The 20,831-nt window shown below is 55.1% G+C and overlaps 1 protein-coding gene across 2 annotated transcripts in view; it reads right to left on the bottom strand.

Moving 5' to 3' along the window:
• Positions 1-1,109: 1,109 nt before the first annotated feature.
• LOC100342463 (RH-like protein) overlaps positions 1,110-20,831 on the bottom strand; it is a 39,630-nt gene continuing 19,908 nt past the window's right edge. For both annotated transcript variants that reach the window (XM_051856661.2, XM_002715970.5), the window contains exons 4-10: positions 15,513-15,660; positions 14,420-14,586; positions 14,018-14,155; positions 10,752-10,885; positions 5,264-5,343; positions 3,013-3,086; positions 1,110-1,277 (exon numbers count right to left, since the gene is read on the bottom strand). In XM_051856661.2, the coding sequence (XP_051712621.2) occupies positions 1,251-1,277; positions 3,013-3,086; positions 5,264-5,343; positions 10,752-10,885; positions 14,018-14,155; positions 14,420-14,586; positions 15,513-15,660 (768 nt within the window). In that variant the 3' untranslated portion in view covers positions 1,110-1,250. The remainder of the gene's footprint in view (positions 1,278-3,012; positions 3,087-5,263; positions 5,344-10,751; positions 10,886-14,017; positions 14,156-14,419; positions 14,587-15,512; positions 15,661-20,831) is intronic.

Genomic DNA, 20,831 nt, shown 5'->3' with positions numbered 1-20,831 from the left:
CGTGCTCGGGTAGCAGTGTCTGTCTGTTCGAATAATGAACTGGATTCCATGTTTCACTTTACTTCTGCCCTGGGCCACTAAGCTTGATGGACCGGCAAGGTCGATCGCCGGGGCCAACAGCTGTGTTTTCCCCCGGGCTCTGCACCCCAGTCAAGTGGGGTGCACGCCCTTCAGAACTACAGTTTGCCATGTCGCCCTGCTAACGCGTGCCACGATTGGCCCTGCGTGAACCAGAGTTCTCCTTGTGATTTCCCTGTGGGGCTCCTCCCACATCGGCCAGAGTCCTAGGCCATGTTCTGGGTGTTGTCTGGTTACCAAGACATGACTCAAAGTCAAGACCGCATTGCTGCCACCTCTTGTGTTTTCACATGAAGGCACAGGACGGGCACTGGAGAGGATCTTTGAAGTCACCCTCTCTCTGCACAGGAGGAACCCCAGAGCATGGAAATCAAAACAATCTCAAGGTGAGAGAAGTCGCCTCCAAAGCCAAGGCAACGCGTCCTCACCCTGCACGCAACCCCAGCCTCTCCCTGTAGTGCAGTTCGCAGTGTGCTCAGGGGACACCGTGTCTGCTAAGACTGTAGAAATCAAAGCTTTACATCTGGGGGCCAGCACTGAGGCACCGTGGGCCAAGCTGCCGCCTGCATCACCGGCGTCCCACGTGGGTGCAGGTTCGAGTCCCGGCTGCACCACTTCGGACCCAGCTCCCTGCTGACGTGTCTGGGAAAGCAGCAGAGGATGATGGCCCAAGTTTCTGGGCCCCTGCACCCATGTGGGAGACCCAGATGGAGTTTCTGGCTCCTGACTTAGGCCTGGCCCAGCCCTGGCTGTTGTGGCCATTTGGAGAGTAAATCAGCAGATGGAAGATCTCTGCTTCTCAGTGTCTAACTCTGCCTCTCAAATCAAATAAATCTTAAAGAAACAAAAAAGCGTTATAAGTTTGCCGTTGTCTGCACTGCTGATGGAGGCAAGAGGTGATCTGGGGGCATGAGAAAGAATCCAGGCACCGTCAATAAAATTGAGCCAAAACCTTAATTACATCTGCAGCCTAGAAAACCATGATATTTAATGAAACCAGAACTGGTATTAAATTAGCACGAAAACAAATCTTTGATCTTTTGTTTTTTAATATGCAGTGACACCTGACCCTGTTTCCTTGCACGGGAGGGGACGTGGCTGTGATGAGTGCGGCACACGAAGCTGGGCAACGTGGCTTCCACGCAGCTCTCGTCTCCCGTGGACCTGCTTGCTTAAAATCCAGCAGCCAGATGAGGAAACTGTTAGGGTAGAGCAGAGCAAACGCCAGTGTTAGCATGAACCATTCAGCGCGGGGTTTGTCTGTACACTGCCAACCTCACCCCTTGAAACTCACCAACCTCCGGGTCTCCTGTGAACAACTGCGGGGGTGGGGGGGACCTTTTCTCTGTCAAGGGCCATCTGGAGACTTAGAACCTCATTCAGGGCCAAAGCTCAGCCTTTGCACTGAGCCTGCTGCAGCTCTGGAATTGGAGCCCCGCCTGCACCCCGCCTGCAGTTGCCTCTGAAGGGCCAGAGCAAATGATTGTGCAGGTGGACACCTGCCCTGGAGGCTCCTTCGTGGAATCCGGATTAGAAGAGAAGTTGGACAAGTCTGTGTGAGGCTCTTCCTGGGTCACTGGTAGTTCAATGCCTCCAGTGACGGGGCTCACCTCTGCCACATGCGGTAGCTCACGCCCTTTTACACGTTTGGATAGCAGCTCCCAGAGGAAAAATTTTCCCTCTTCTGCCTGCCAGTCTTTTCAGTTTTCCAAAGAGAGTCCTTAGGTTCCCTGGGGGTCTTCTCTTGCCATCTGGGTATGTCCTTGGTTCTCGCTGGGCTGTGTTACAGCCTGGGATATGGTACCACAGCATGTGGAGTAACCTTGGCCCACAGAGCAGTGGAGCTGGGAGTCAAGGTACTAACAGCCAGGAGCTGTGTTTTTTGTTTTGTTTTTGTTTTGACAGAGACAGAGAAACAGTGAGAGAAAGAGACAGAAAGGTCTTCCTTCAGTTGGCTCACTCCTCAAATGGCTGCTACGGCCAGCCAATCCAAAGCCAGGAGCCAAGTGCAGGGGCCCAAGCACTTGGGCCAACCTCCACTGCCTTCCTGGGCCACAGCAGAGAGCGGGACTGGAAGAGGAGCAACCGGGACTAGAACCCGGCGCCCATATGGGATGCTGGCGCTGCAGGCGGAGGATTAACCAAATGAGCCATGGCGCCAGCCCCAGCAATAAAGCCATTTAAAAGCTAAACTGCAGGGGCCTGCGCTGAGGTGTAGTGTGTAAAGCCGCTGCCTGCAGTACCAGCATCCCATATGGGCGCCGGTTCGAGTCCCGGCTGCTCCACTTCCAATCCAGCTCTCTGCTATGGCCTGGGAAAGCAGTGGAAGATGGCCCAAGTTCTTGGGCCCCTGCACCCACCTGGGAGACCCAAAAGAAGCTCCTGGCTCCTAGCTTCAGATCAGCCAAGCTCTGGCTGTTGCAGCCATATGGGGAGTGAACCAACAGATGGAAGACCTCTCCCTGCCTCTGCCTCTCTAACTCTGCCTTTCAAATAAATAAATAACTTAAAAAAAAAAAAAGTGACGGAGGTGCGCACGTGGTGTTTGGGACACCCATGTGCCGTACTGGAGTCCCTGAGTTTGAGTCCCAGCCTCTCTGTAACATGAACCTGGGAGGCAGCACATGATGGCCCAGGTGCCGGGAGCCTGCCACCCACCTGGGAGACCTGGATTGAATACCAGGCTCTTGGCTTTGGTTCGGCTCAGCCCAGCCCTGGCTGTTGTGAGCATCTGGGGAGTGAACCAGTAGACGGAGGATCTCTCTCTCCCCCCTCCTCCACCCCGCCTTTCAAATAAAATAAACAAACGCACTTCAACACATCTCCTTTCTGCTTGTTTCTTGACTCCCATAAACACCAAGTTCCCATCTACAGCAGAAACCCTGTCAAGTTCATGCACTCGAAATCTAGCATATTATGGGTTAAAACTCTTACCTCCCAGAAGGCTTGGTCATCAAAAAATTTTGCCACATGAGGTGCTCTCCATATTTTGAGATTTAGGACCAAACCTGTTTAAATTCACAATAAAATGTTAAAACATTTGGAGCACAGCACTCATCTCAGTATGAGTGGGAATGATGTAGCTCGACCCTGGGACCTTGAAAGAAAGCTGTTTGCTTCCGTTCTCAGGAAGTAAGACAAATGCAAACCCCGTCCTCCTGGGGCAGCCCGATCAGGTCCATGGACATCGAACAGGACTGGCAGGAGCCACGCGCAAAGGACTGAGCCTACCCTGAGTGGTGTCCGAGATCTGACGGCCTTCCCAAGCCAGGGTAGCAGGGCTCCGGCAGACGGCGCCCAGCTAAAGAGTAGGTGCAACCAAAACACAGGTGCTACCACGGAGAGTCACTCCAACACGCTCGCTCACGTCAAGTCACTCTTGTGCCTGCCTCCCCTCCCCCACTGCCTGGCGCCTCTGCCCAGAGCACCTGACCCAATTCAATCCCGGCTCCACCGGGACAGCTGCATCTCCCAGGATACATTAAGTGAACGCTTGCCTGTCGTGTGGGACAGGAAGACGTTCCTGATGACGCGTCTGCGTGTCTTTCACGATCAGTCCCGGTGTATGAAAGAACAGATTAACGCAGGCAGGTGCGAGCTCAGTGCAATTCAGGTTCTCCTCGCGCGGTGTGTGCCTTTAACTGGCACTGGTGTGCGGGCACAACCGGCACCCCGCACACACCTGGGCTCACTCAGAAGTAGCCCCTACCGCCCACGTGGATTTGCCAGACAGCTGAGGCTTCACTCCCCACCGATGGAAACCTGGCTCACAGATCTTTTCCTGTCCCATGAGACAACACTGAACACAGGCGAGTACTTCACAAAGTGTGTGGAAGAATGGAATTAAAAGTGTGTGTTGGGGCTGGCGTCGTGGCGTAGTGGGCTAAGCCACTGCCTGCAATACAGGCATCCCATATGGCCACCACTTTGAGTCCCGGCTGCTCCACTTCCAATCCAGCTCCCTGCTAGTGCACCTGGGAAAGCAGCAGAGGATGGCTCAAGTGCGTGGGCCCCTGTACCCACGTGGGAGACGTGGATGAAGCTCCTAGTTCCTGGTTTCGGCCTGGCCCAGCCCCAGCCATTGTGGCCATCTGGGGAGTGAACCAGCAGATGGAAGATTCTCTCTCTCAACTCTGACGTCCAAGTAAAAAATAAATAAATCTTTAAAAAACATAGATGGTGTGTGTGGCCGGCACTGTGGTCCAGAGACAGGACGGGGGTGTGTTTGAGGCCACACAGCTCACTGGGGAGCGCTGTGCCACTATTCTGTGTGCGTTCTGGCGTCGACCCCTGCCTGGGGCATCTAACCAATAGATGTTCGCTTGTAGAACATAAGTGGACAGGTCTGGACAGGTGCACATGGTGCCTGTTGTACAGGAAGACTGGCTAATTAGTAACTCCCTGAGAGCCTCTGCTGTTCCATCGCCTTGCAGGAGCAGACACCCCCCTCCCCCCCTGTCTAGAGACCGCCCAGGGCTTCCAGGCCCCTTCTACCACTCGGCCCGCATGCCCTCCACGTGGGTCACACTGTTCTCCCTGCTGACCCCCAGACACGCAAACACGCTCCTGCCCCAGGACCTTGGCACTTGCTGCCCTCTGCGTGAAGTGCTCTTTCCTGGAGATGATGCCTTCCCCTGGGTCTCCCAGCTTCTCCGCGAGCTTCCCCCACCCCGGGCTGCGTGTGTGGGCGTCCCTCATAGCACTCCCACCCTCTGACCCCGTATACCTTGTCTGGCTGTTTATTATCGATACCCTCTCTGCTGCGAGTGGCAGCCCGGGGAGGTCAGGAAATTCGCTGTTCACTGTGGTGTCCCTAGTGCCTGGTTCATCCCTAGAGACTGAAGATACTCGCTGAGTGACAGTGTCGTGCTGTCTTAGGCAGCAGAAGGTAGGCTCCTGGGCGTAAGGGTTCCTTGGCCTTCGGTGCACACTGGGCGCAAACACCAGCCTGGGCGCGAGAGGCCCCAGCCCGACACACACCGAGAGCCCGGTGAAGGCCTGCCTTTCCCCGGCCTGAGTCTCTGCAGCAGGCGACTTCTAAAAGGGCCTTCCCAGTGCTGAAATGACGCGGTTGCCTTTCTTTAAAACAAAGTTTGAGCCCTTTGCCCCGCTGGGTGAGAGCGGAGCGGGTGGGCACGGACAGAGCCGGGCAGAGTGCAGAGGATGGAGGGGGGCTCCCACCTACCTGCCAGGAGACCGGACGCCAGGCCCATCGCCACGGCCAGGCTGAGCGCCCCAGCGTCGTTGAGCACCTGGAAGCTGACCCTAGAAACGACAAAGCACGGGGGTCACCCGGGCATCAGGCTGCAGCGGTCACCGGGGACAGAGCGGACAGCAGCAACGTGGGGGGAGGGTGTGTCCTCTCCCCACAGCCACACTCCCGTCGCCTTCTCACAAAGCCACGCACACTGGAGATGGGAAGTTGGGAGGGAAGGTGGACCCTAGGGTCCCCTCTGGCTTCCTCTGGCCCTGGGATCCCAGGGATAATGAACCAGGCCACAAATCAGAAAACCCACATTCAAGTCCCAGCTGTGTGGCGCTGGGCAAGTCGCCTCCGTCTCTGTCCCCGGTTTACGTTAGACAATGAGACGAAGGCTTCCTTCCTCCCAGGACGAGATGGGGTACAGCATGGCCGCCACACCCTCCCCTTGCCCACCCGCACCCCTGGGACATACGCCCGGAGCCCTCTCCTCCAGCGACCTCGGGCCCATCAACTTCATGTTAAACTGTTACGGAGACCCTGGTGCTGGCTGTGGGTCTCCCAGGGTTAGGCCTGCACCTGCGCACTGCCGGTCCCCTCACGGTGGCCCCAGGACGCTTGCTCGGAACCAGCTAGTGTCTGAGTCTTTCCTGCTTCTTGTCTCATTGGTTCCACAAAATGGGGGCGGCCTACGGCCCCAATCTGAAGAGCAGGAAAGCACAGCTCAGAGCCTGCAGCCTCGTGGGGCGGACTGCTTCTGCGACCTTGGCCAGGTCACTTCAGCTCCCTCTGCTGAACCCTTGTCACAATGCAGAAGCAGTGACTGCACCTTCCTTACGGGGGATCCAGGCACAGGGAGCTCCCACACTGCCGCTCACGTGTGAGCGCGGGGCTCAGTGATGATGGACCACTGCCCAACTGCCCACTCAGCACGCCCCCGCCCCCTGGCACGCTCCAGGCCCCCGTTCTGCCGGCCTGGGCTATCTGGAGCAGTCTGCTTCTTCTCTAGCCCCCAACACAACCCAGGGTATCAGAAGCTCAGGGGACGTCCCTCTACCCCTCCTGGACTTTTGGGGCTAATGTAATCCCATGCAACTCTTGCTTTATAAAAAACAAAAGGGGGGAATGTTAATATAATGGCACAGTCATATCTATGGTGTAATCTACACCCCGGACACCATCCTAGGCTCTAGCCCCCGCCACCATGGCTGGAAGCCAGGTGGCCACATGGCCCAACCACCGGTGTCAGCTCCACCCCCACCCTAATGGGATTCGCTGCTCCTGCTTCCCTGCCCGCCCCCCAGCAAAAGTTTAACAGGACCTGTTCCTGAACACGTGGCTCTCTCTATGTCTCTCTGTCTCTCTGTCTCTCTCTCTGGAGTTCCAGGCTCCTGGCTTTGGCCTGACCTAGCCCTGGTCATTGAGGCCATCTGAGGAGTGAACCAGAGGATGGAAGATCTCTATCTCTGTGTCTCTCCCTAACTCGGCCTTTTAAAATAAACAAATAAATAAATATTAAGATCATAATAGTATAAGATTATACATAATAATTATAATATCTTATATGTTATGTATATTATATCTTATATAAGTATAATATATAATAATATTACATATTATAATATATTATGATATTATAATATAATATTAATATTTATTAATTATTTATTTGAAAGAGTTACACAGAGAGAGGAGAGGCAGAGAGAGAGAGTTCTTCCATCTGCCGGTTCACTCCCCAGATGGCCGCAATGGCTGGAGCTGCGCCAATCCAAAGCCAGGAGCCAGGAGCTTCTTCTGGGTCTCCCAAGAGGGTGCCGGGGCCCAAGGACTTGGGCCATCTTCTACTGCTTTCCCAGGCCATAGCAGAGAGCTGGATCAGAAGAGGAGCAGCTGGGACTAGAACCGGCACTCAAATGGGATGCTGGCACTGCAGGCCGGCATTAACCCACTGCGCCACAGCACCGGCCCCAAGATTTATTTATTTATTTTTAAAGGCATAGTTACAGAGAGGCAGAGGTAGAGAGAGAGGTCTTCCATCTGCTGGTTCACTCCCCAAATGGCCACAACAGCCAGAGCTGTGCCGATCCAAAGCCAGGAGCCAGGAGCCAGAAACTCAGTGTGGGTCTTCCATGTGGTTGGCAGAGGCCCAAGCCATTGGGCCATCTTCCAGTGCTTTCCCAGGCGCATTAGCAGGGAGCTGGATCGGAAGTAGAGCAGCCGGGACTTGAACCGGGGCTCACATGAGATGCTGTCGCTGCTGCGCCACAACACTGGCCCCAGATTTTTAAAAAGCAAAAACATCAAGCGTGGTAGCCGGGTGGTTAATTAAAGGCGGAAAACACTGAGCGAGCACGGAGAGCACGGGGAGTGGGAGCAGTGCTCGGGCTGCACTGGCGCAGACGGCACAAAGCGCAGGACCCACTAAGCTCGCGGCCGCAGAGCGGGTGATACAGCAATTCACTTCTACGCACGCACTCAAGAGAAGCGCATGCATATGCTGCAGGGAGTGAAGACGAAACACGGCTAGAATGTCCACGCTGGCTCCCAACAGGAAACTCCCCAGGCTCATCAACGATGGATAAACAAACCGTGCTGTGTTCAAACAAACTTGTTTAAGCATCTTTTCTTGGAGCCAGTAGTTGTCGCTCCCACGTTTGCTCATCACAGGCCGGGCTCGCAGCTCACGCTGGAGGCCTCACTCCCCAGCCAGTCACTTTTGTGGGTGTGGGAAACTGATCCGTAAACCCCTCACCCACCAACTCACACGTGTGTGTTCCCTGCCAGCCCCGTGGGGGACATCCCCACCCAGTCACCCCCTGCCATGAGTCACAGAGGCACAGGGCCAGTTCCTCTCTCTCTCTGCTGCCTGGGCCCTCATGGGAGTTGGGTGTGGCCCTGTGTGGGCGCAGTGAGCCTCTGGGCGACGTTAAACTGCCCTTCCAACCACACCCACCTCTCGGGGTCTCCACTTAGTCATCTTTTTTTTTTTTTTTTAAGATTTATTTTATTTATTTGAAAGACAGTTACAGAGAGGCAGACAGAGAGAGACAGAGAGAGGCAGAGAGAGAGGGCTTCCATCCTCTGGTTCACTCCCCAGATGGCCACAACAGCTGGAGCTACGCCGATCCGAAGGCAGAGCCAGGAGCGTCTTCCGGGTCTCCCATGTGGCTGCAGAGGCCCAGTGACTTGGGCCATCTTCTACTGCTTTCCCAGGCCACAGCAGAGAGCTGGATCAGAAGTGGAGCAGGTGGGACTAGAACCGGTACCCCTATGGGATGTTGGCACTTCAGGCCAGGGCTTTAACCAGCTGCGCCACAGTGCTGGCCCCACTTAGTCATCTTTGTAAGCGCAGACACCACCACCATGGAACGCTGCCCCCAGTGAACCTGAAATATCTGTATAAGGCTCAACCCCAGCCAAGACTGGCACAACCGTGTACAGAGGGAGAGCACAGCCCGACTGCGTGAGAGCAGCTACACACAGGCAGAGCCGACGGACATTGTCACAGCCAGGTTCATGGTTCCCCTGGGACGAGGCATAGGGGGGACCTGGGTGCTGGTGACATGGGCATGTCAAGTGGAACCCTGATGATGTTTGCTCTTTTCTGAACACACTATAACACACTAACAAGGGTTGCTTTTACTTTTAATTTGTAGGTGGCAGAATGGAGGCTGAGCCCAAATCTGCTGACCTCCAACCCCGACCTGGTCTACCCTTGAAAGCGGGACTGGAGGAAGCGGAACTCTGTTGCCATAGCAACCGGGCCCCGCCTCCAGGGCCACCCTGCACCGGGCCTTGACTCCATGCTTTCCCATCTGACTTCACCCGTCCTCACGGTGGCCGTGGGGGTGGCAGCGTGGGGCTGCTGTGTCCGTGATTCACCAAGGGCAAGTCCAGGTCGGGAAAGTGAACCAATGTTACGTGCTGGGACCAGGTGGCTTGTGGGATTCCAACCAGGCTGACCTCAGGGCCAGTGCTGTGGCACAGCAGGTTGAGCCTCAGCCTGAGAGGCCGGCATCCCATACGGGCTCCAGTTTCTGCCCCGCTGCTCCTCTTCCGATCCAGCTCTCTGCTATGGCCTGGGAAAGCAGCGGAAGGTGGTCCAAGTCCTTGGGCCCCTGCACCCGTGTGGGAGACCCAGAAGAAGCTCCTGGCTCCTGGCTTTGGCCTGGTCCAGTCCTGGCCATTGCAGCCATCTGAGAAGAGATCCAGAGATGGAAGATTTCTCTCCCTCTGTCTCTGTCGTCTCTTCTCTCTCTGTAATCCTGACTTTCAAATAAAATAAACAAATCTTAAAAAAAAAAAAAAAAAAGACTGACCCGGCAGTGGGTACAAAGCTCAGCCAGATGCTTCCCACAGGTCAGCACCTGAGGGTGACCTGCCTGGGCTTCGCCATGGGTATTCCAGGGCCGCTATTTTCCTAAAACAGATTTTTCTTCAAATTAGCCTTTTTTTAACATGTACATAAATGAAGTAAAAAAGAAACTTTGCATCACTAACGTAAGTGCAAAGGAAATGGGAGGTAGCCTGGGGTCTCCTCTGCTACTGTGGACCCTCGAGCTGGAAGAGACGCCAGCTGCTCCACGATTTCTCTGAGAGCCCCCACCCCCGTAATAAGAGCTCGGTGCCACTCACCCCAGCACCTCCCCAGCTGGGTTCCAGCCCAGGGACCCGGCAGATAATGGTCCCATGGGACCACTTCCTAGAGGGTGGCAATCCATCCTCACAAACGAGATGGGACACGCCATGCTTTCTGGCCCAAGACCTGGCACTTAGGCAGTGGCTGATCAACAGTGGGGACGCCTATTGGTGCTATTCTCATCACCACAGCCACTCAGTAGCCCTGTCGCGTGCCCAAGTCCCTCTCCGGGTGCAGGAGCCACATCTGGGAAGTGCTTGTGGCCTGCAGGAGGTCACGGCCAGGGCTCTGGGGAGTCAAGTGCGCCCCTGCTGTCCGTGGGGTGGGGGACACAGGACCTCCCTGTGGCCCAGCAGCCCACACCCCAGGACCTCGGCCAGGGCCCTCCTGTGCTTTGCACTTACCTACACCAACTTGCTAGGTGGTCTGAACCGCACAGCAGCCCCCCGGGAGCCCTGGCAGCGGAAGCCGTCCTGCTCTCACCCTCCAGCCAGGACGTGGGATGGGCAGAGCAGTCTCAAGGCCAAACCGCACCGTGCACACTCCCCACCACCATGGCGGGTTGAGAAAGGACCCAGCTGGCCTGATCCGCTCGGCCCGTGCTCGTGTGGTCTGGGAACTGAGGGCCTGTGCCCCACACCTCGGCTGTCCCGTTCAGCAGGAAGCGGCCCTGGGAGGTGATGACTGCACCCAAGGCAGGGCGTGGGAAGAGTTTCTGAACAAACCAGCCAACCAGTATTCAGCAAGGCCCACGGAGCACGTGGCCCTGGGCGCCGAGCACATTTCTCCCACCTGGGGCGCGATGTGCCAAGGCGGGAGAGCCCAGCCACTCACCAGGGACTGCTGGCCCAGCTGGCCTGAAGCACCATCAGCACAATGTAGGCGACGCCTCCCAGGAGGCCCGGCAAGCCGAAGGTGTAGTGGACACCGCTGGTGTCGTGAATCCTCAGCACGCGGTGAAGACACACCTGGGGACGAACGGCACCGTGGGCGGGTCTGCAGGTGAGACCCCTTGTCCCCTACCCACCCTCTTCACAGAGCCTGGCACCCGGGGCCACCAAAGGGGGCGCATCTCAGACTTGAACGTGCACGCACCTCACCCGGGGATCTCGCTAGGATGCAGAGCGCACAGGAGGTAGAGCCCAATACGCCACATTTCCAACAGACCCCTCTGCCTGCGCTCTGCGTAGCAGGGGCCTGCATCAGCACCACTCCCATTTGGGGCTGAGGATTGGGAACTGGGGCGGAGGCTGCCGTCCGGTGCACCGCAGGGTAGTCAGCAGCGCGCTGGTCCCTATCTGCTTGAGGCTGGCAGCCCTCCACTCGGCGTGCCACCCTAGAACGTCTCCAGGGACTGGGTGGGGGGCAGGGGCCAGCAGAGACCCCCTGGGCTAGCCACGCTTTAGCACAGCTGATCAGAGGGAAAGCATCTGACCTCACCCCAGACTCCACTCAGCGCTCCCTCGGCCTCCTCACTCAGCCCCCCAGAGCCCACAGATGGAAACACCAATGCAGATCTGACCAGGCTCCTTCCCTCCGTAACTGCCACTCCCTCCGCCATAAAACCCAGACTCCTCAACCGGCCAGGAGACGCACCTGGGCACCTGCCCTCTCCCAGGCTCCAGTCCTAGCAGGCTCCCCGCTGAGCCTGTGCTTCGGCCCTAAGAATGTCTTTGTGTGTCCTGTGGCCATGTGTGCTTCTCACCACTGAGCTTGCTTTCTCTTTTTTCTTTTTTTTTTTAAACATTTATTTATTTGAGAGGTAAGGTTACAGAGAGATGGAGAGACATAAAGAGAGATCTTCCATCCACTGGTTCACTCCCCAAATGGCTGCAACAGCCAGAGCTGGGCCACTCTGAAGCCAGGAGCCAGGAGCTTCCACCGAGTCTCCCACATGGGTGCAGGGGCCCAAGTACTTGGGCCATCTTCTACTGCTTCCCCAGGTGCCTTAGCAGGGAGCTGGATCAGAAGAGGAGCAGCCAGCACATGAACCACCACCCATATGGGATGCCGGCGCCACAGGCGGAGGATCGACCTGCAGCCCCAGCTGCGGCCCCAACACTAAGCTTTCAACACAGTGGTCCTTCTGCCTGGAACACTTGTTCCCACTTCTTCGCCTGGCTAATTCTACTGTCAGCGTAGGCTGCGCTCTGGGAAGCCTTTCCTGACCTGTCCCAGGCTGGCTTGGGTGTGTTCCTGCAGCGGTCATCACACTGGGCTCTGGTCACTTGTCCACCTCCCTCTCTAAACCATAGCTTGAGAACCAGGTTAAGTGTTAAAACACACAAGGGGTCTTCAAAAAGTTTGTGGAGAATGCATAGTATGAAAAAAGTCACGCATAGATTTCAAATGCACCCCAAATGAACGTATCTCCTTTTAAAATGTTTCTTATTTATTTTACTTGAAAGGCAGAGAGAGAAAAGCAGAGAGACAGAGGAAGATCTTCCAACCACTGGTTCACTCCCCCAGTGTTTGCAATAGCTGGGCAGGACCAGGAGCCTAGAACTCAATCATGGGTCTCCCATGGGGGTGACAGGATCCCAAGTACTTGAGCGTTATCTTCTGCCCCCCAGGGTCTGCCTTAGCAGGAAGTTGGACCTGGAAGCAGGGCTGGGGCTCAAACCCGGCATTCCAACATAGAATGTGTGCATCCCAAGCAGCCTCTTAACCACTGTGCCAATGTCTACCCCAAACTTAACTTCTTTTAAAAAAGATTTATGTATTTATTTCAAAGGCAGAGTTACAGGGAGAGAGAGGGAGAGACAGACAGAGAGAATCTTCCATCTTCTCCTTCACTCCCCAAAGGGCTGCAATGACAGGGGCTGGACCAGGCCAAAGCCAGGGGCCAGGAGCTTCTTCCACGTCTCCCACATGGGTGGGAGGGGCCCAGGGACTTGGGCCATCTTCTGCTGCTTTCCCATGTGCATTAGCAGGGAGCAGTCGGGATTTAATCTACTACACTACAGTGCCATCCCCCACAAACTTATCTTTTAATTCCATTTTCCATGAACTTTTTGAAACACCCTTCAGCACAATGACAAATGGTCTCTGAACAGTCCTCCTTGGGGACAGAGGCGAGGGAGCCGAGGCACCGAGACAGCCAGGGACTCTGAGCCCGATGACGCCCCCGTGCCACGTCCTCTGCTATGCCCGTGGCTCCTTCATCTCGGGGTTTCACAGCCAGAGACACAGGACCTGAGTTCCCACCGCAAGGGGCAGACCGCCCCGCCTTCGGTCAAATCAACCTGTTGGGAAATTCTCCCTTCTTGGGGGTGGAGATGGACCCCTGCACAGTCACCGCTCATCCACACTCAGCCCTCACGATCCTCCCTTTCCCTCCTTCCAGCCTGCGTGGGCCCCGGGTGGTGCTCTCAGAAGTGCGCCGTAACCAGCCGGCCACGATGGGGCCCTCCAGTACGGTGAGCACCTGTTGAGTAATAAAGGAACGAAGATCCGCCCACCTGGGAGAACTAAGCAGCGGAAGTGGCTATGACCCGGATTCTCAGCGCTGGGTGCTTCTGCTCCCACCCCCCCACCCTCCATGGCTCACTGGGGAAGCCACGAATCCACGGCATGTCCCTCCGCCACCCCAGCTAAACCAGCGAGCCCCTTCTCCAGAGAATTTGGAATTGTGGCCAAGAGATTCCACTGACAGCTTTCTTAAGCAAGACGACATTCCATGCGCGGTGGAAGAGAAGGCAGGCCTGCGGCGTGAGAGGAAAGCAGGAATTCAGGAAATGCAAAGAAAGAGTGCAACAGGGAGCTTTTGGGCTCTGCACACTCCAGTCCCTGGTGCCAGCATTTCTGGGCACCTAGTGGCAGCCTCTTTGGTGGGTTCTATGATACCCCTGCAGCCATACAACAATTCCCTGTCTGCAAACTCGTGTGGGCTCTGTTACTTGCTCCCCAGCACCCTAACCAATGAACTGTCCAACTGGGGTGTGGGCCCCTCATCCAGGCCCTGAAGCCAACCTACGAAAGTGCCAACTCCGGCCTAATGCAGCCCATGGCACCAACACTTGGGTCCACCAGGGACCCAGGGACCCAGGGTCCTGCTGCTCTAAGCCCAAACACAGGGTGTCCCCGGTCCAACTCCTTACCGGCAAGCACACGGCTCCTGAGACAGAGATCAGCCCAGCCACAAGGCCCAGCCCCATGGCGAGGGGAGGGTAAAGGATCAGGTGACAAGACGCACCCACAGCCACACCTCCTGCCAGCACCGCATTGTGGATGTGAGTCTGCAAAGAAATCGCTGGTGGGTGGATGAGGTGAGGCACAGAGAGGTCACCCGCTTACCCCAGATCACCTGGCAGCCTTCCCCTCCGCTGGGATCCACACCTTCCATCACCAGGCTTATCCCACTGCCACCTCTCGGGCCCAGGGAGCAGTCACCCCAATGGCGCCCCGCCCAGGAACAGCTGGAGAGCGCAGTCGCTCAGCCTCCTGGCCACCCCTCCCGCCTGACCCACCTACTGCTGCCCAGCACACAGCCCCCTCCTCACCAGGTTGATTTTCCCCTGAGGGTGCGTCCAGGCCGACGCGGAAGTGGCTATCACTGTGCTGACCGCGAGGGCGTAGTAGGTGTTGAGCACGGCGAGCTTCCTCTCATTAGGAATGTCCAGCAGAGCGGAGTTGAAACTCGGCCAGAAGATCCACAAGAAGAGGGTGCCTGGGGCCAGAGAGGGTCAGTGACCTCGGTGGGGGGGTGGGGGGCTCAGGCAAGGGGGATCCTGGAGCTGGCAAGCGTGGGCAGTCACTTTGCAGGCTCTGGGACCTGGGGTGAGTCATGTCTCCCCTCCAAATACTCAGCTTGCTAGAAACCATCTCCTGGGACAGGCTGAAATCTACGGACCCCAGGCCTCAACTGCAGCCTGAGGGCGTGGCATGCACCTGCTGTGTTGATTTCGCCCCGTGGCTATGCTGCTATGCCCTTGCTGCTGTTGGGCGCCTCACGTGACTTCCTCTGAGCCTCTCCCAGCCATCTAGACTCATCCCTCTCCCTGTAGCCTCTCCAAACACCACATTGGGACCATTCTCCTCCCACTCCTGCTCCCTGCTCCCTCCTCCACTCCTGGGCTCTGCTTTCTTCCTTTGTCCAATTTCCCCCTTTCCATTGAGGGCAAAATTGCTCAGATAAACTTATTTAAACTCAAATGTAAGGGCTGGCACTGTGGCATAGTAGGCTAAGCCTCTGCCTGCGATGCCAGCATCCCATATGGGCACCGGTTCAAGTCCAGCACCTGCATGGGAGACCTGGAAGAAGCTCCTGGCTCCTGGCTTCAGAATGGCCCAGCCCAGCTCTGGCCATTGCAGCCATCTGGGGAGTGAACCAGCAGAAGGAAGACCTCTTTCTCTGTAACTCTTCCTCTCAAATAAATAAACACATCTTTTAAAAAACTCCAGTGTAACAGATCTCTCCTCCTTGCTGGCTATTCGTGAGCAAGGGCTCTGGAAGACAATGCTTCCTTCCAAGGCGTGATTTCAACAGGACCCCTGGAATGAGCCCCCCAGATGGGACGCCTCGGACTCGCGGGGCAAGTGGGCAAAGCACAGAGACGTTTTCGGCACAGGCTTCACCCACCCCTCCCACCTTACCCAGCATGGCAAACAAACTGGGGCTCGTGGCCATCTTTTCTTTCTCCTCGACTCCCTCGGGCAGAGGCTTTGACAGGAACCAGGCCACAGTCAGCCCAAAATAGGCTGCGAACACGTGGATGTGCATCATGCTCACGTGGTTGTCCATCTGCAACAAAAGCCAGCGGCAGCCATGAGTGTCAGGTCAATCCCGAAGCTCCGTGGACCAAGTTCTGGCTGGACTGCCGCTGGGACTGCCGTCACGAGACGGCGCTCAGCGCTCCCCAGCCCCTCCCTCCGCGGAGAGGCCGCAGGCTGGCCTTTACCAGCAGCTGTGGGCTGAGGTCCACCTGGGGGGTAAAAACGCGCCACCCAGCCTCTGCCTCCCTGCGGGATTTCAACCCTGCACCAAGTGCTGAGTGACATGCGCTTTGCAGCATGAAGCGGCGGACTGAACTGAAGCCTTTAGCAAAAGCTAAGAGATACACTAATTTTGAAAATGAAAACACAACATATCAAAACCTGTGGAATACACCAAAAGCAGTATTAAAAGGGAAGTTTATAGCATTATGTGCTTACTTAAAAAAAGAGAGATGTCTCAAAGATCTAATGATGCATCTTGAAGACTTAGGAAAACAAGAACAAATCAAACCCCAAATCAACAGGAGGTGAGAAATAATAAGAATCGAAGCAGAAATAAATGAAACTGAAACTAAAAAAATACAAAGGATCAAAACAGAAAGTTGATTTTTTGAGAAGATAAAACAGATAAACTTCTAGCCAGAAAGAAAAAAAGAGAAAAATAAAATAAAATTAGAGATGAAATAGGAGGCATTACAACTGACACCGCTGAAATACAAAGGATCATAAGGAACTACTATGAAGAACTATATGATAATAAACTGGAAAATCTCAAAGAAATGGATAAACTCCTGGATTCATATAAGCTACCAAGATTATATCAAGTAGATATAGACAATCCAAACAGACCCATAACAAGCAATGAGATTGAAGCAGTAATCAAAAGTCTTCCATCAAGGAAAAATCCGGAATCCGATGGCTTTAATACTGAATTCTACAAAACATTCAAAGAGGAAGTAACTCCAACACTCAAACCGCCCCAAAATATTGACCAGGGTGGAATTACGTCCAACTCTTTCTATCAGGCCTGTATTACTTTGATACCAAACCAAAGACATGACACAAAAAAGAAATCAGAGACCTATATCCTTTTTTTATTTTTTCAGCAGAAAATGAGGCTTTATTCAACCCTGGTGGAAGCAGGCCCCAGACCAATGTCCTTAATGAACACAGATACAAAGGTTCTCAACCAAATACTAGCAAATTGAATCAGAAACCACCTAAAAAAGATCATACATCACGATCAAGTGGGATTTATCCCAGAAATGCAAAGATGGTTCAACAGCTGCAAATCAACAAACATCATAAAATCGTAAGTTGGATGCAGGCACTCTGATGCAGCTTGTGGACATCTTAACCAGCAGCGTGGCTGCTAAGCCAAATGCCCACCCCTGTGGAGCACTTCAGCTCCTTCTAAAGCCAGCCCAGAGTCCGCCCGCTCTTTGTTATACCATGCGCCCACAATCCCAGACAGCGGCAGTGACCAACGTGCCGCTGGAGGACACAGGCCACCCCCTTGGCCCCGGCGCTGTCCTCAGATCCCCGTGTGGCTGTGCGCTCGCTCACTTCCTCCAGGGCTCTGTCTGCGTGGAGCCTTCCCCAGCCCCCTAACACCTTGTCCCCACTCTTTCCCCGCTTCGTTTCCCCCAGGAGTGCTTGTGGCTGTGCCATACGCCCCATCTTCTGCCTGTTTCGCTGTACTGGCCAACTCTCCCTTCAGACTGGAGCTCCTGCGAGAGTTCAGGGTTCCCACTGCCCCAAGAGCGCTGAGAGCACAAGAGGCACCAAACAGACCTTTGTGAAGTGAACGGCTGACGGCCAGCCGCACGCCACGACCGCGGTGAGGCCTGGGAGGAGGGCTCGCACGCTGGAGTCTCTCCAGCTCCTCCAGGAGCCCGGGAACCACCCTTGGGGCTCACGGGCCTGCATGCTTTGTTTCTGGAATCTCCTGAACTCTGATCCCCAGCTCTGGGTCCCCGGGGCTGCCCACCGAGCAGGACCCAGGCGGAGCTGAAGTTTGGAGGAGAGTGAGCCCTCAGTCAATGATAAATCCTCCCCGCGACCGTGAAACCTTTAGCAGGTCAACGTGGCAAAGAAGAGAAGAAATGGCAGTGAGCGAATCCAGTCTCTTCAAGGTGTCACTAGGAAGATCCCAGGGAAGTAGGACAAGGCTACAACGCTCTGCGTATAGCGAGTGCTCGCTCATGCATTTGTCTTATTTTATTCTCATTTGAAAGGGAGAGACGGAGTGACAGAGAGATCCTCCGTCTGCTCCTTCGCGCTCCAAATGCCAGATACCAGGAACTCCTTCCAGGTCCCGCAGGTGGGTGGCAGAGGCCCAGGTACTTGAGCCATCACCTGCTGCCCCCCAGGGTGCAGGCTAGCAGGAAGCTGGAATCAGAGGCAGAACTGGGACTCCAGGCCAGGTACTCTGAGACAGGGGATGAGGGAATGCCAAGAGCTGTCTCAACCCCGCCCCACGGGCTGCTGCGTGGGCCATTGTCCATGCTAGCTGCAGCTGGGTGGACCAGAGACTCAGGAGCCCAACCTGATTCTCGCTCCCTGAACTCTGGAACTGAGAGAACTCAGAGGAGTGTTCTTTTCTGGGCGGTTTGGGATGGGGAAACGCAGGAACACGTGGCGGGGAGGGGTTAGGTGGGGTGCAGTGCAAAGACACGAGCTCTCCCGGGATAGGGAGAGCGTGAACTACCTGGACTCTCCAAGGCTTCTGGTACCCGGTGCAGCCCCTTCCTGGGTCTGGCTTCACCTCCTGCCCCTGGCGGGCCTCATACTCAACCTCCCCCCATTCGGCCTCAGAGAGCTCCCAGTGACATTTCTCCCTTCGCACCAAGGCATTGTAATTAATCATTATATTAAACAAAGAGAAACAATAAAGCGTGCCTACGTGACTCCATGAAGTCACAGTGAGATGAAGAAGTGAGAGTGCCTCCTAACAGAACAATGCCCACTAACGGATGTCAGAGGGAAGGTGGAGTTACAAAAACCAGTATCAGCGGTCGTCATAGTCCTAACTGATTCAGGCAGGAATCGTGGTTGCTAAGACCGGAGCGTGAAAGTCTGATGAGAAATAGGGTGTTCAAAGGAACCTGTCTTCTTACAACACGTTAATTCATTACAAAGAGTAACTTAGGGGTCAGCACATATGAGCGCCGTTTCGAATCCCAGCTACTCCACTTCTGATCCAGCCCCCTGCTAATGGCCTGAAAGCAACAGAAGATGGCCCAAGTGCTTGGGCCCCTGCACCCCACATGGGAGACCCAGAAGAAGCTACTGGCTCCTGGCTTCAGATCGGCCCAACTCCAGCCATTGTAGCCATTTGGGGAGTGAGCCAATGGATGGAAGACCTCTCTCTGTGTGTAACTCTGCCGCTCAAATATATAAATACATATTTTTTAAAAAAGAGTAAAACAGTGACTTTACAGTGGAAGATGCTGGAAGACCCCACTGAAGTCAAGTGATCCGAGTCAACACGCCCCATAACGGGACACGTGAAGACTGTGTCTTCTGATACCAAGGACACACGTGCCTTCTACGGAATTCCTGCCAAAGCTGCTCAGCCTCCATCTAACCGCGAGGAACCAAAGACAAGGCCACATTCCAGCAAATAACAGTGCGTAGCTTCAACACAGGTCAAGGTCATGAAAGAGGAAGAAAGACCAAAGAACTGTTGTAGATCAATAAACTGCAAAATTACCAAGGGTAGGTAAATGAAAGATGGATGGATAGATATGGATAGATAGAAACAGACAATAGATAGGGAAGGATAGATAACAGATGACACAGATACACAGGTAAATGGCAGGTGATATGTATAGACAGATGACTGACAGATATATAGATAGATATTGATAGAGACATGTAGATACATAGATAAAAAGGCAGGAGAACTGAGTGCAAAGTGGATCTTGTAACAGGAAAAGTTTTTTCTTTTGCTGGACAGATTATTATTGGGCAGTTGGTGAAATTTCAGTAAGATGATAAAATCACTTCCATATTAACTTCTCAGTTTTGCTAACTGAACAATGGCTATGGAAGAGAATGCCCGAGTTTGGGGGACACGTACACGGAAGCGCTTAAGAGTAAAAATAGAAGTCATGTATACAGACAGGGAGAACCGAAAATCAACAGACAAGAGCCCCCCGCATCCCCTCCCAGGTCACTGCTCTTTCCTTTCCAGCCCCACCCCCACCCCGGCTTCCTGCTGCAGGTGTCAGCCTTGTCCTGCCCCAGGGCCCCATGTCTGCACCTGCCCTCCAGCCTTTCTCTCCATCACTCTCCCCAGGCACCACCTGGTCCACCCAACTCCTTCATCTCCCCTCCAGCATCTTTCCCTGCATCCGCCCACGTCCACGAGCAGCTTTAGTGCTGGTCACCCCCAGTACCCGCACCTCTTCCCAAATCCCCGTCTCACGCTTCTCCGCTTCTCACAGCCATCGCCTCCCACCTGCCCGGCTCACTTCCTCAAGGACCCCACGGCACCCTTCCAGGGAACAGAGCTGGGGGCGCTGGCGAGCTGGAAACGGCCAAGCCCTTTTCCTAACGCTGTTGAGGCCATGCTAAGCCGAACCATGACCCTGTCACATTCAAAACTGAACCCTGGATTCTCCCTCCCGGATCTGCTCGAGCCCAAGGCCTCATGGGCCAGCCACTGGCTCCAGAGCAAACGCTGGAAATCCTCTCTGCCCTTGGTCTTTCTCTGCCACCCCACGTGCAGCCCAGACGCACACCCTGCCAGTTCTGTCCTCAAACGCCGCCAGAGTCCGGCCACTGCTCCCCCAGCCACCTCCGCTGCTCTCAGTGCCCAAGCCCAGATGACCCCCACGCTCCTTTCTGGTCTCCACTCGCCCCTCCCCCTCTCAGCCCCCCAGGCTTTTCTGAACCCAGCAGCCAGAGTGAGTCTCTGAAAACATGAATCAGATGTCTCTCTCCTCTGCTCAAACTCCCCAAGGCGCCCTGTATTTCTCAGGGCAAAATCCAAAGTCCTTTACCCTGCGCCCCCTGAGACATAATAAAAATCCCTCCCTTCATTAACTCGGCTGCCCCCTGAGCCCAGTGCGGTAGCACTGCCGTGCTCGTAGAACGACGGAGAAACTGAAGTCTACGAGGCTCCCCCTGCCCGGGGCGGCACGGGACGCAGGGCAGAGCTGAGATGCAAACCCCGGGCTGGGCTCCCAACTC

This window comes from Oryctolagus cuniculus, chromosome 7 (genome assembly GCF_964237555.1).
Source record: "Oryctolagus cuniculus chromosome 7, mOryCun1.1, whole genome shotgun sequence".
Taxonomy (NCBI): Eukaryota; Metazoa; Chordata; class Mammalia; order Lagomorpha; family Leporidae; genus Oryctolagus; species Oryctolagus cuniculus.
The sequence above is the reverse complement of the archived record's forward strand: the minus strand, read 5'-3'. Positions and strand labels throughout refer to the sequence as shown.